The sequence below is a fragment of the Plasmodium gonderi genome (assembly GCF_002157705.1).
Source record: "Plasmodium gonderi DNA, contig: Chr09, whole genome shotgun sequence".
Lineage (NCBI taxonomy): Eukaryota > Apicomplexa > Aconoidasida > Haemosporida > Plasmodiidae > Plasmodium > Plasmodium gonderi.
The window spans coordinates 751,212-766,538 of NW_021628934.1; the positions used below are offsets into that span (position 1 = coordinate 751,212).

General features: G+C 31.7%; 3 protein-coding genes across 3 annotated transcripts; all 3 read right to left on the reverse strand.

Moving 5' to 3' along the window:
• Positions 1–1,570: 1,570 nt before the first annotated feature.
• Positions 1,571–3,679, reverse strand: PGO_091540 (histone acetyltransferase; the record flags this gene model as incomplete). The annotated part of the gene is made up of 1 exon (XM_028687742.1): positions 1,571–3,679. One exon carries the CDS (start codon positions 3,677–3,679, stop codon positions 1,571–1,573), a length of 2,109 nt encoding a protein of 702 aa, XP_028543543.1.
• A 1,684-nt stretch (positions 3,680–5,363) lies between these two features.
• On the reverse strand, positions 5,364–11,110 carry PGO_091550 (hypothetical protein, conserved; the record flags this gene model as incomplete). Its single annotated transcript, XM_028687743.1, has 17 exons — positions 5,364–5,388; positions 5,630–5,683; positions 5,918–6,009; positions 6,261–6,413; positions 6,648–6,695; positions 6,879–7,304; positions 7,585–7,695; positions 7,853–7,981; positions 8,163–8,217; positions 8,423–8,505; positions 8,645–8,741; positions 8,885–8,968; positions 9,151–9,284; positions 9,524–9,635; positions 9,830–9,969; positions 10,395–10,440; positions 10,929–11,110. 17 exons carry the CDS (start codon positions 11,108–11,110, stop codon positions 5,364–5,366), a joined length of 1,971 nt encoding a protein of 656 aa, XP_028543544.1.
• A 1,617-nt stretch (positions 11,111–12,727) lies between these two features.
• On the reverse strand, positions 12,728–15,045 carry PGO_091560 (WD domain, G-beta repeat domain containing protein; the record flags this gene model as incomplete). Its single annotated transcript, XM_028687744.1, has 7 exons — positions 12,728–13,036; positions 13,254–13,396; positions 13,534–13,603; positions 13,705–13,771; positions 13,943–14,039; positions 14,214–14,520; positions 14,860–15,045. 7 exons carry the CDS (start codon positions 15,043–15,045, stop codon positions 12,728–12,730), a joined length of 1,179 nt encoding a protein of 392 aa, XP_028543545.1.
• Positions 15,046–15,327: the final 282 nt, after the last annotated feature.

Sequence of the window (15,327 nt, forward strand, 5' to 3'; positions counted from 1 at the left end):
AAAAAGATCATAAGAGTGGAAAAGAAAAAACGGAACAAAGAGCAAATAAGGAAGCGGATGAGAGTGGAGAAAATAAAACGATATAGAGTGAAAAAGACGGGGTGGATGACAATAGAGTGGGAATCAAAAGTAGCGAAAATACAGAAAGTGACTAATAAAAAAAAAAAAAAAAAAAAAAAAAAAAAAAAAAAAAAAAAAAATAAAAAAAAAAAAAACAGACAAAAAACAAAAAAAAAAGAAGAAGAAAAAATATGAATATATTTTTAAATTTTATCCATTTCCCATATTATTTTTTTTTTTTTTTTTTTTTTTTTTTTTTTTTTTTTTATTTATTCTTCATTTCTTAACCCGCATTTATGGAAAAAACTCTTTGTTTTATACGATTTCGAGTATTTTTTCATTCTGGGAAGCTACATTGTTTTAACCCTACTTTTGTGCATTTTTCATGTAATTATTTCACATTCTTTTACGAACCCTTTTCCCTTTTAAATTAATTAATTTGTATATTATCCAAGTATTGGTGAACTTTCCAATAGTTGCGCTACGCATTACGTACCACCCCACCCCCTGGAGGAACATGTTTTTATTTATTTTTTTTTTTTTTTTTACCCCATCATGCATATGTCCCCATGTTCAGGTAAAAAGGTTGCCTACGCAGGGAAATGCATTTAAAAATGTTTCATTTTAGAACACTTCAGTTTGGAATATTTCAGTTTAAAAAATTCATTTAAACGCCTTCAGTTTACCATCAAATTTGGGTCAGCCGGAGTGCAGAATGAAATGCAATAAATTAAAAAGTTTGTAAAGGTAGGTGTCGGGTGTGTGTGTAACATATAATACTTCGAAAAAAAAAAAAAATCCACATATATATATGTACATATTACTATTTACAAAATAAAAATTAAAAGGAAATTAAATAAGGGACACACAGATTTTTTGTGTTCATGCGGAAAAGAGGAGAGCACAGGTATAAATATTATGAACAAAAAAAAAAATATGAACACTGCAATAATGCACACACATGTGTGTCCATGTTGATATATCCACATCGACAATTCCATATGTGTATTTTCTCACGAAGTGTATGAATACGTACTTAAGTTTGAAAGTTCCCTAACGTGGAAATAAATACAAACTGGCAACAACATCAGAATAAGGGAGAAAGGGGAAAATATAAAGAATGAAATAAAAAAGTAGCTAACCAAAAAGCGTTAGCTAGCTATTTTTATTTCACTATTTTGCCTCTTCACTACCTCACTATTTTGCCTCTTCACTACCTCACTATTTTGCCTCTTCACTACCTCACTATTTTGCTGCTTCACTACCTCACTATTTTGCCGCTTCACTACCTCACTATTTTGCCGCTTCACTACTTCACTATTTTGCTGCTTCACTACCTCACTATTTTGCCTCTTCACTACCTCACTATTTTGCCGCTTCACTACCTCACTATTTTGCCGCTTCACTACCTCACTATTTTGCCGCTTCACTACCTCACTATTTTGCCGCTTCACTACCTCACTATTTTAATATTTTTATTTTATTTTTTTTTTTTTTGCGCCCACTTGGGCTACTCGTACATGGCCAAATGGTAGTCGTAGGACACCCAGTGCAGTTTGGTCCTGCACAAGTCATAATTTTTTTGTCCAATTTTTCCCAGAACGAATTCCAGCTGTTGCGGATTGATGTAATAAACAGTATCTCCATTTGCCACGGTTTTAAAAATTTCTTTCTCCTCCAAACACGAGATGATATCATTGGTCTCGATGCTTGTGATTTCGGAAAGCTCCTGAATGGATAACTGTTCATAATTTACTAAAACTTTCAGCAAAGTCTCATACCAGTAAGCCATGTAGGATGCCACTCCTAAATCAGACAAAGGTCTTTCAGGAGTTCCTGTGCGTTTCTCTGTTTGGGATAAAAAGTAACTAAAATTTATCAAGAATTTTCCATAACCCTTTTTCTGATGTTGTGGAAGTGTAAGAATACATGAGACATTATTTTTGGAATATTTTTCTTTTGAAAAATAACCTGTTATATGATATCCATATTGATCATATTCTGTTATAACATAAAATAAGAATAAATTAACTCTATGTTTTAAAGTTTTATGATCAAGAAATAGTTTGGAGAGAAAACATAAATTTTCACAATAAATTCGAAAATAATTTCCATCAATTTCAAAAATTGATATTTTTTCATTTCGATAAATTTCATTTCCTGGTGGATGTCTAATTTCGCACCTTTCTGTATGTCGAATTAATTCTCCATTTTCCTTAAAAAATGTTAAACAAAATTCACAAATGTATAAAATATCGATATTTTGGTATTCCTTTGGGTAAGGTGAAAAATACCATGTGTCAATTAAATATTTTCCAAATTTTATTTGATTTATTGTTTTTAATTTTGTATTTTCTTCATGTTCTCTTAAATATTCTTTATCAATCCCTGCATGCTCATCATTATCTGATTCTCCATTCTCCGTATCTCTTATGAACGGAAGCCCGTCATCTGGATCCTGGTCTAATGATCGTAATTTTTCATAAGCTAGCCAACAGTCTAATCGTCTATCAAATTTTTCCCAATGCACATAATAATCATAGTCACATTCTTTCATAGATGCATTACTTGCACTTAACTCATTAGATATCTTATTTATAATTTCATTTTTATTTATGCTTAATGGAAAAATAAAATTTAAGTCATTCAAATTCTTATTTTTTGGCCTTGCATAAACGATTGAGCAGTATCTCCATACCTTGTTTAAAGGGTCCAGCCCCCACATAACTTGTTTCACTGGTAATGCGTTTGGAAATATTAGTGCATAAGAATCGTTAATCTTGGAAAGAGAACTTAGTGCCTTCCCTGTACTTCTCGATTTGCTGTTTCCCCCCTTGGAATTTTTGCTGGTCATGGTATTACCCGTTGTGTTTGTGATGGTCGAGGTGGAAGTGGCCGAGTTCGCTGTGCTCACGGCTTTCGCTGCGTGGGTCTGACCTCGCTGATTCGTCGGGTTGGATTGATTCGTCAGACTAGACTGATTTATCACGTCGGATTGACTGATCAGACTAGACTGATTTATCACGTTGGACTGACTGATCAGACTGGATTGATTCGTCACGTTGGACTGACTGATCAGACTAGACTGATTTATCACGTTGGACTGACTGATCAGACTGGATTGATTCGTCACGTTGGACTGACTGATCACACTGGGTTGATTCGTCACGTTGGACTGACTGATCACACTGGGTTGATTCGTCATGTCGGATTGACTGATCAGACTAGACTGATTTATCACGTCGGATTGATTCGACGTATTCGCCAAGCTGGCAGTGCTTGAAAATTTCGTGGTGATGCAATTGCTCCCCATCCCACTACTTCCTCCACATGTAGCATTTCTATTTGCAGAAGATTTTTCTTTAGTTCTACAATTTCCGGATCCCTTTGTGGTTGACCTACTACCCCCTCGGCTTGTGCCTTTGCTTTCAGAAACAATGGTATTCGTTGTGCCACTTTCTTCTGCAGTGGTTGTTACAACTCCTGTTTCCAAAGTCATAGAGGAAGTTTTATCTGTCCCAATCCTAGCCTTACTACTTCCTCCCTTGGAACTCTTACTTATTCCTCCTCCTCCTCCTCCCTTATTCACTTGAGAATTTTCATTCTTGATTTCCCCCATTTTGTTCATTTGAATATATATGCTCCCCCAATCCCACCCAAAAAAAAAAAAAAAAAAAAAAAAAAAAAAAAAAAAAAACAGGAAAAAAAACAGGAAAAAAAAAAAAAAAATTATAATAAAAAAAACTGGGCCAAAGGGCTGATCATTTCTGTTTTTTTCCCCATCGAAAAAGGAAATAGTAATAATAAAGAAAAAAGGAAGATGCGCAGAAAATGGGACACGTTGCGATATTTTTTGCGTCCTCGGTAAGCGCGATTTGGGAGCCTTAATTTGCGTGAGTGTACTAATTACGTATGCATGCAATGAGTGTGTGTGTTGTATATAAAGGAGGTTTAATAATAAGTAGTTTTTTTTTGTTTTTTTTTTTAAAGCCATAAAAAACCTCCATTTTGCCTTTTTCCTTAGTTCACAGAATGGCATATTACCCACTTGACACCCTTTCTTGTCGCGCTATAACAGGGTAAGCATACGTGCATGCATAAATACATGCACGATTAAATGCATACACGCTTAAACACATTCACAAATAAATAAATACATACATATACACACACGTACAATATGTATTCGGGTTGGATATCAATACATTGAATTTTTCTCCGTTTTGGCCACTTTTAGAAAGCTTTCCTGAAATTGGATAAAAGGTACAATAACCCTGCACCATATGCAGCATAAACGGTTGAAGTCAGATCTGTTTTGCGAGTCCAACTCCAATTCACTTGGCCATTAGTACAAACCCCACTCCATCCCCTTTTCTATACTTTCTTCAGATGCTAGTAATACACACACACACACATATATGCGTAAATTAATACATACATACATGCCTATTTTATGGGTTTACAAGTTTTCACCTTGAATTCTATGCTTCTAGTTTGGAGTGTATTATATAACAACACTACACTTTCTTTACGCATGAAAAATATTTCAGGTACTCTACCCACCCACACACACTTGAATTTATTTCAACTACCGAGAAAAATTTCATCCCTCATAAGCCATTTTTACAACTTAGCCATTTATTTCACTTTAACAAAATTTTTACAATTTTGTTGTGTGTTCCTTGGATAACTATGGAGAATTGTGGTATATTTATGGCCACATTTGTATAGTATAAATTACAGCTTTTTTCTTTTTTCTAATCTTTTTTAAAGAAGATTTAATCAAAAGTTATTCTGCACTAGAAAGATGTTTAAAAAAAAAAAAAAATGACAAAGGTGTTCTCTCTCTCTCATTCTCACTCTCTCTATCTGTGTTTATGTTTTTACTTTATATTTTAGTGGACGAAAAAAAAAAAAAAAAAAAAAACCAATAAATAAGCAATAGGATAAGCAATAAATAATTCACCACCATATGAATGTTCACACTTGAGAAAAAGAAAGGAATAGAAGGTGTTTCATAAAACTGGAAGAGATGTAGAAGTGGAGGTAGGACTTTGCATAAATTATATTGCATACAAAGTAAACAAATTCAAACCTTGACAATTATCCTGTTTGAATTTGATTGATTATAATTTTTGAACACATATAAAAACAGGAGTGAAAAGTATGTATACACTTATAGATATTTTTTTTTCCTCGTTAAGGTGATTTCATATAAGGTGATAGTGGTGCTGCTGCTCCCGCTCCTGCTGGAATGTATTTTTTTTGTGTTACGTGTGCAGGTTGAAAAAAGGTTCTCTTATCTATTCCTGTATTCCATGGATCCATCTATCAAAAGATGCATAACAGAGAAAGAGAAAGAGAAAGAGAAAATATAAAAAATATTAAAATAAAATATAAAATACTAAAATAGAATATAAAATAATAAAATAAAAAATACTAAAATAAAAAATAAATTGAGCTTGTGCTAAGTTTGAAGTATATGGAAACATAAACGGAGATGATGTTATCCTCGTGTTGAACCATATTATTTTCCTGCATAGGTAGTATACCCTTTTTCAGATTATACCTTTTCAACAGATCAATGTAGGAGATGTTAGATTCCTTCATCGCGTTTATCTCTCTTAAAAAAAAAAAAAAGAAAATATATATATATATATATATATATATATGTATATATATATATGAAATTAATTTTTATACATGTCTAAAAAGGGGCTTCATATATATACTCATGTGCGTTTTCCAAGATGCTGTTTCAACTTCTTAGGCGCCCTCTATCACCATTTGGTGCGATTCGCCTTTCTTATTTATTTATCTATTTTTTTTTTTTTTTTCCTTCTTTTTTTTCATTTACCCTCGTAAGTAATCCATTTCTTCATCTGTTAGACTATCTCCAAACTGTCTTAATATTAGCAAAATTAATTCCTTGTGCATGTGTCCCGTTTTCTATTTTATTTTCCAAGAGGGAGAAAATGAATTTTGTATATGTGTGTGTACAATTGCAATGGTCGTATGAATGTGTATGAGAACACATGAACAAATGTGATGAAGTTTTTATTTTATTTTATTTTTTTTGCATGCAAAATATAAAATTCTAATAAATTATGAGACGCACACAAAAAAGATAAAACCTCTTACATGTCCAATGATTTGATTTTTTTTTTTTTTTTTTTTGGGAGGATCTCCATTGGACTCACCTTTACATCCCAAATTTCAAAGAAGGTTATCATATTTTGTAATGCTTCATCTTCATTTATAATAAGAGTTTTAATGAAGGTTACAAGATCTTCTTTGCTCACTTCTCCCATTCCCTTTAATTTATTTAGCTTGCTTTGTGTCAATGGTAAATTCTAGAAGTAGTAATAAAGTAATATGGAAATAAGAATCAATATTGAAAATGAACAAATGGGAATGAAACTTATCTGGTAGATAAACGTAAGGTTCTTGGGGGAACCTTACAATCAAGTTGGCCATCAATAACCATGAATAATCATAAATGGTTTTGCATTCCATGCTTGAACATGTGCAGGGATATGAAAACCCTTGGGTGTATCTACACTTAAATTGGCTATGTTCTCTATTACCGCTTTGTATATGACATCTACGCATTCCTGAAAACTTAACTTGTTGACCTGCACATGGGAGAATTTAGACATATTTGTTTATTCACCCGTAGGTTTATTTACTCATTAATTGGTTTTTTATCTCCAAAGGGGAAAAGTAGTGACTCTCTGATGGTACGGTTTTCCTTTCCTTTTCTTTTATATTTTTTTTTTTTTTTTTTTTTTTTTTTGTTTTTCCGCTCCTCCGCTTACATCTATTTTTTCTAGGATTCCATTCACTTGCTTTATTATTCTCCCTTCCATAGTTTCATCTACTGGATCTGGTCTTTCGACCTCTTGTTCCGCTTTTCGATCGGGCCCTTTTATTTCATTCTCCTGTTCCACCTCATTGGCTAGTTGTGTTTTTTCTTCTTCTTCTTGTTTCCTTTTTTTTTCTTTTTCCTTTTCCTCCTGTTCAACCTCATATTGGATGATTGATTCTTCTTCCTCAACAAGCCCCTGTTCCTTGTGCCCCCATTTACTTCCCTCATTTTTTCTAATTTCATTTATTTGCTTATTCAGATACTCTTGGTGCTTTTTCAACTCGTGTTTACTTAAACTATTCGACAGGAGAAGCTTGTTCCCAACATTTTCTATTTCCTTATTCTTATGTGTTGCTTTTCGCACAAGATCGTTGTACTGTGAAGACAAAACCCGTGTGTGTGGAAAACGAGATTCAGCAGGTGAGAAATGTCCAATGCAGCAGGTTTGATAAAAGCAATAAATTGGAAAAAAATAAATGGGAATAGTATGTGAATCAAAGTGAAGAGAAACTGCAAATGCGGGAAAAATGGAAAGAAATAGTAGGTGACGCAACGTATCCAACAAATTTTACTGCCTCTAATAGCTTAGCAGACCGAAAAGGCGAATCTATCTCCCTAACGGAATTCATTGGCTGGAACCACTTTTCCGTGCATACCTTTTTCTTGTTCTTGTCAAAGATCTCCTTGAAGTCATGTTTGTTATTACTATCTTCCTTCGAAATATACTTATCTACGTTTGTTATCACATGTCGGAAGTTTTCCAATGTCTATTTAGGGGGTTGCGAAACAGTTGTGGTGATGAAAAATGGGAATGGATCAAGACATTTTGTAAAGCTATATGTCCATTTGTACATTTTGCATAAATTAAAAAAAAAAAAAAAAAAAAAAAAAAAATGAGAAAAAGAATCGTGCGTGAATTACTACCTCTACAAGTAATGCGTTATTCTTCCTAAGGTGCTCTTTATAGCGTAAGGTCTCATTCATAACTTCTCTTTTCTCCTTTTTTTGATTTTCCAACTTGTCCAGCATTGTATCTAGGTCATCCTTCAAGCACTTTCGACAAAAAAAAAAAAAAAAAAAAAAAAAAAACATATATACATATATACATACACACACGCACATATGGTAAGCACGAAAGGTGTAGCTTTATTTTTCATTTCCTGATCGCTACATCGGTTCTGCAAATTCGAAAGCCCACTCAGTAACATGCGGGTGATAGCATAAAGGGACTTACATTGATTTGATGCTCACAGTAACATATATTCATCTCCAACTCTTGTATTTTCTTCCTGTAAATAAATTGTGCCAAAAGTATGAACATTTTTTTTTTTTTTTTTTTTATTAGAGGTGTTGTACGACATGCGTTGTTTGTGTGTATGTGTGTGTTCTTTCCTAATCAAAAACTATTGGACGTTAATGTATGCCATTTTAAATACACAAAGCAACGACAGTGACAATTCATTTTTTTTTTTTTTTTTTTTGTTCTTGCATTACGTATTCAATATGTCTGTTGCAATCGAAAGATCAGTTTGAGCTCTAGATGACTTTATGACATCCATCAATATGATCTTGTCTCCCTGAAATGTGGTGAGTTGGAATTCGTTTTATATTCGCTGTAGGAGATATATAGCAGTTTGTTTGGGAAAGACGGAAACATTGCCCTGCTTCCATTTTTTGCAGCTTTTTTGAAACTTGTCTACATAATCGTCTCATTACTCCTATTTTCTCGCAGCAGGAGACTATGCTTTCCAAGGCCATTTTATACTCAAGAAATGCGTGTTTCAGCTTTCTTAGTTTCATTTGTGCTTTTTTGCTAAGAGGGAGGAAAAAAAAAGAGAGGGGTAAAATAAACGCGTGCATGAAATTCATTGTCCTTACGCGTATGCACATATATATATATATATATATATATTATCATATCCATTTGTGTGTTTCGCGTCTTGTTCATGTTTTTACTTTTGCTCATAGTATGTGTGGCACATCTTCAGGAGCTGTTCGTTCTTCCTTTTATCAACCACTAGTTTATTTCTGCATATTTGGCTACAAAAACAGTGAAAGACAGAAGGAAGGGATGCATGGATAGATTGAAAGGAAAATATATTTATGCATACCTCGCCACGCATACACAAAGAGGAGGAAGAGGGCGAAGACGATTTTACAAAAGCGCGCACATGTTAAATTGTTTTCCTTCTCGTCTGTTTTTCATCCATTATAGTACTTACTTCCGTTCGACGACATTTTGTATAATGCCATTTTGAACATCAATTATGCTCTTTTTGGTTGCACTTTCATCTTGGTATTTCCTAACAACGTGAAGAATGTTTTGTATGTCTTCTTTGTTGTAAAATACTCCTGCCTGAAATAGAGTGTAAATAAAAGAATATGTTTCAACATATGTTGCGTGTATATGTATAACTTACGTGGGAGTATATACAGTTTCGATGGCAAACTAGAAAGCCACATCAAGGATATACGCAGATGATTAGATGCACTGATGAGGCACACACTTACAAATACACTGTTTGTGAAGAAACAAAACGGAAACAGATAAACAATTAGAAAAAAGCTAGGTTGAATGCAGGGAATGATAGTTACTTTAATTAGATCGAGATGTATCCTTGTATCCAATTTTTCCTTCAAATCGTCATATTTCTTTTTCAATGTTTCGAATTTCTGCTTGTATATTTTTTCCTCCTCTTTCCCTTCACTGCAATGGTGTGTAAAAAAAAAAAAAAAAAAAAAAAAATGGACTAAATAAATTGTAAATTTTTCAAAAAAAAGGGTTTTCAAAAATCAAATTTTCAACAGTAACAGGAATACAGATTTGTCTCGTTAGTTATCTTTTATATTCTCTCTTTTTCTTAAAGTGTCTTTGATCATTTTTTTGGATTTCATTTATACCTTCTTCTTGGTGACACATCCTTTAGAGTACATATCCCAAGTGATTCAACGATTTTTCCCAAATTTCTATTGTGCACCTTTTCTTTTAAAGTGTCCAAATAGTCAATGTTGTTTATAATTTCGTTAATTTTTTCAAATTCCTATAATTTGAAACAAAAAAAATAAGGTAGACAAAATAAAGCAAGAAAAAATAAAGCAAGACAAAATAAAGCAAGGCAAAATAATGTAAGACAAAATAATGTAAGACAAAATAATGTAAGACAAAATAATGTAAGACAAAATAATGTAAGACAAGATAATGTAAGACAAAATAAAGTAAAATAAAATATAAAAAAAAAAAAAAATCCTTTGTGAATATCGTTATGATACTTCTTCTATTTGGAATGATGATTCGGATGCATATTACATATTTCTTACGACTTATCATTCCAAATAAAAGAAGTACCATCACACACAAGCACAGTATAATATACTAACGTCAATTAAAAAAAAAAGTTCAGTATAAATAAAAGGACCTGTTTTTTTTTTGTATGTCGTATTTGTTTCCCCTCAGTAAATAAAACACATTCTCTATTAATCCTACAATTTTGTAATGTAAACAGTTATGAGTGCTGGGAGGAAGAGTGCTATATATGCACGTAATATAATATCATTTAAATATGCATATATAAGTTTGTTTTTTACTTATATGTATGTACATTCTTATATTGTGCTAAAATTGAGCTAACTCCCCTCCCCAATTGGAGGTAGGAAAGAAAAAAATACATGTTCGTTTTAGCATTCTTACAACTTATAGTTTATCGGTTGACTTCCTTTATCCTGATTATAAGTAAAACATAAGCAAATTTTAATCATAAGAAAAGTTTAATCATAAGAAAAGTTTATACATAAGAAAAGTTTAATCACAAGGATTATGTATATATATGTTCAAATGTGGAGGGCGTAGATGATAGCATATGTATATACATAGGTACACTCTCGACTGTGTACTATGTGTAGATATATTGCACACGCAAATGTTCATGTCTTTTCCTTTTTTTTTTTTTTTTTTTTTTTTTGTTTGTTTGATTCCTGGTTTTTATTTACCAATAAAAGCAACGCCTCTGTGCGAAGGTCGTCATAGAAGGAGACATTGTTTTTTCTGAAAAGAGAACTAAATGGGTTTTTATGACTATTCTCATCGTAACTCAATGGGTTTCTATCACCATCACCATCGTGATTAAATGGGTTTGTTTTTTTTGTATGTAAAAGTTTGGTGGCACTCCCTATTAATATTTCCATCTTTTTCTCTTTACACGTAGTGGTGTATATATATGCATGTATGAGTATACTTATGAGTATACTTATGCGTATATGTGCATTTATGTGTTTTTTTTTTTTTTTTTTTTTTTTTTTTTTTTTTTTTTTTGTTTTTTTTTTTTTTTTTTTTTTTTAATATTTTTTACAAACCACAATTTTTTTTAATTAATCTTTTTGTTTGCTTTTTTTTTTTTTTTATTTTAAATTTTTTTTGATTTTTTTATTTATTTTTTGTTTTTTTTTTTTTTTCTTTTTTTTTTTTTTTTTTTTTTTTTTTTTTTTTTTTTTTTTTTTTTTTTTTTGTTTTTTTTTTTTTTTTTTTTTTTTTTTTTTTTTTTTTTTTTTTTTTTCTCTGTTTTTTGCGTGTTTTTTTATGCTTTCTTTTTTTCAATCACTTTTTACAAACCACAATTTTATAGAATAAACTTGTCGAATGAACAAGACAACTTTTGCAACATTTGTGTAACAGACTGGTATGTTTGCAATTTGGTGAAAAAATACCAGCAACACAAATTAACACTTAAAAATTAAATATAAGATAAAGAAAAAAAAAAAAAAAAATCAGTGCAATATATTACTTCTTCTCCGTTGCACATATTTACTTTCTGTATGAAGTGACAACAAAAGCGGAAAAAATAAAATAATGAATATTTCTAAAGCGTTGTCTGTAAAAAGATGATGGGTGAGTAATTATTATGCTTGTGCATTTTTTTTTTTTTTTTTTTTTGCATTGTTTGCATTCTATTTGCATTATATTTTCTTTTTTTTTGTTGCCAAGGGGGGCAATGATGCGATGAATTTTTTTTATACTTTTCCAATTCGTCTTCATGCAACTTCGTGTATTATGCAAATAACTGGGTGAATGTTAGATGATCTTTTTTTTTTTTTTTTTTTTTTTTTTATTAACTACACCATTCGTTATGATTGTTCTGCTGACCATTTGAGTGTATGTCCTCAGGTGTGGTTATGAAGTTGTATGCTGAAGTTCTGTTTTTATTATTTTTCTTACCGTTGTTTACTTTGGGTATTGTTAGGAGTTTTGATGTAAACTCTGCATTTTTCTTCTGAGTTTTACTGCATACATTTTGTTTTCCCCTTTTGTGTGTGCATACAATTTTTTCTTTCCCTATTTGATCTGTTTCATAAAAAGCAAAAGAAAAAAAAAAAAATGGTACTTCCTCCTAGCTCTCACAACAACATAATATCTTCGTATTCTGCAGATTATAAGAGAGACGATTAAGTATATGAAATAAACTTTTCAAACGCTTTTGTATACTTTTCCGTTATCCCTACATTTGTTCTGTTTTCTTTACTGTCCGTCGTAGATATTTTAAAAATAGTTATTTTGTCAAAACATAATTTTTTTTTTTTTTTACATTTGTGTGTGTGTGCAAAGAAAAAAAAGGTGTGTTTTATAAATTGTTCATATTTTTTTTTTTTTTGCACTTGTGTGTGTGCAAAGAACAAAAGGACATATCTTATGAATTGTTCATATATTTTTTTTTTTTTTTTTTTACATTTTTGCGTGTGCAAAGAACAAAATGGTGTATCTTATGAATTGTTCATATATTTTTTTTTTCTTTTAGCTAGTCAAAATTGTCACAAGGCTAAACACCAAAAAACGACATTGAAATCGCTAGACACTGTCACAAACGTAATGTATTTTCCACTTTCATGCGGTTCTAACATGGATATTTGTAATATATTATTCGAATGTGCAACTATTTCTCCAATTATTTCATTTCCATTCATATATTTGCATTCTTCTTCTATATCTTGAATAGTTTTTTTGTCGTAGAAAAAATCGACACTTAAATTTTTAATTGAGAATTGCGGTAGAACGACCTTTGATATTGTCCATTCTCCATTTATGCTTTCTATAAGGATTGGAAATATCTCGTAGCCGTACTGAAAAGTGGGAAAAATATAAAATAGATGGGGTTATTACCATTTCGTTTTTGTTTCATCAAAATGTGAACGCTTAGATCAGGGAGGAAAGAGCACTATGATTAGATAGACACATTGTCGTAAGGGAGGTATGTTGTGCAAAATGTATCCCCCATGTCTATATGTGCTCATGCCCATTGTTTGGATATAGACATGCAAAATGCTGCAGTTGTCGTACAACTAATAGTCTGTTCTCGTCAAGAAACAAACACTTCTGCATCGTTTGGCCAATCCAGGACAGGAACTGAGTGTTGGGTGGGGACTCAAAGTAGTCGGAAATTATTATTTGCTGATTTTCACAACTATTTTCAAAATTGCTAGCTACAAAAATGGAGAAAAAAATAAAGTAAAAAAAAAAAAAAAAAAAAATAATATAAAATAAAATAAAAATAATAAAGAGCAGTACGTTTTTATTTCAAAACTGTGCATACACATTTGTTACGAAAAATAATCCATACTTATTACGGCTATTCTTTCATTCGATGAGGAAAAGGAACTATGAAAAATGATGTGTCCTTCGCATTCAATCTGTCCTAAGTGCAATGCAATAAGATATTGTCGAAATATGTGTGCAAAATGGATGGAGGAAAAAAAAAAAAAAAAAAAAAAAAAAAAAAACTTTCCATTACCTTACTGATTACATCATTGTTGTTTAAATTCCTGTCTGCTATAACTTTGTCAATGTTGGAATACGTTCTGAGTGGGTGAAGTGCCCATAAATGGCAGCATTTGTGTGGGTACATGAATATGTATATGTGTGATGCATGTAAACAAATACACAAAAAATCCACACATGCACATTTACAATTCCCCCTCGAATTCGTGTAAAAAATATATATGTATACTTTGATGGAAAAATAAATGTACCTGAATTTTTCTTCATTTTTAGGTCCATCATGTAGCAAATCCGAGGTGCACACCAGCACAACGGTTGAATCCATCGAGCAGCTACACAATACATGGCCTTCGAAAAATAAATAAATAATATAATGTATGATAAAAGAAAATAAAGGGAAAATATTCGAAGCAACTTGATTTTTTTATCATGGTCTTTTGAATAGTGAAAAGTGGAATGAGTGAAAGGTAACCCCCCACCCAACCACACACACACACATGTTACACTTGTTGTAACTTATACCTGAATAACACCACTGTAAAAATAAAATACTACCAGAATGATTTATCAGTTTTTCTATTGTCCATTTTTGATTCTCACTTTTTGAACAAATTAATATAACCCCTGATGAAAAGCCAATGGCAAAATAGTAGGAATGCGGATGCCAAGAAACACATGTAGGTGTTAGATCCTCATTGGGAATATTAACATGACTGTTTTCCCATTTTCCGTTTTTTCCATTTTTATATATGACACATTTCATGTCAATGGTCAATATGAGTAAATCGTTTTGGTTTGACCATTCAAGAGCGATAATTTTGTTCCTATTCTGCAATGGGGGTAAGGGGTGTGTATACATTGATGTACATGTGGATGGATGTATACATGGGTGAACGTACATATGGATGTATACATGGGTGAACGTACATATGGATGGATGTATACATTGCTGAACGTACATATGGATGGATGTATAAATTGCTGAACGTACATGTGGAAGGATGTATGCAGAAATGTACGTTTACATATGTCACCTCCTCCATTAATGTACGCCCACGCGATGGCTTGGCAAATTTGCGAAAAAGAATGACTGAGGAAGATAGTACTAAGGCGGCATTTTTCATTTTTAACAATGTCAAGACATTTTCTTATGAATGGAACAACTCACCCCTATGCATATTGTGTCACAGCGCGAGAATCCTGAATTTTTTATTTTATATATATGTACATATTTTTTATTCTCCACAGCAGCTACTAGTGTATTCTCCTTATTTCGTGAAATGCTTATGGGAGGTTCAGAGTTTTCGTCCGGAATCGCATATTTAATACAATCACATTTTAAATAATCTATCATTATATGATCGTTGTTTGTTGTTTCATTTTATTGTTTGATGTGCTGATATGAATGATGTGTATATTCCAGTACAGTTTTTCCTTTACCTGGTTGTTATGTCATTTATTGTCCTTTCTTTCTTTCTTTCTTTCTTTCTTTCTTTCTTTTTTTTTTTTTTTTATACTATTGACCACGTCAACGGATGTATGTACATGTGTGGATAATTAAATCATGAACAAAAATAATTAAAATCATAAAAAAAAAATTCTACAAAGGTTGAGATATTCTGGGGTAATATATATA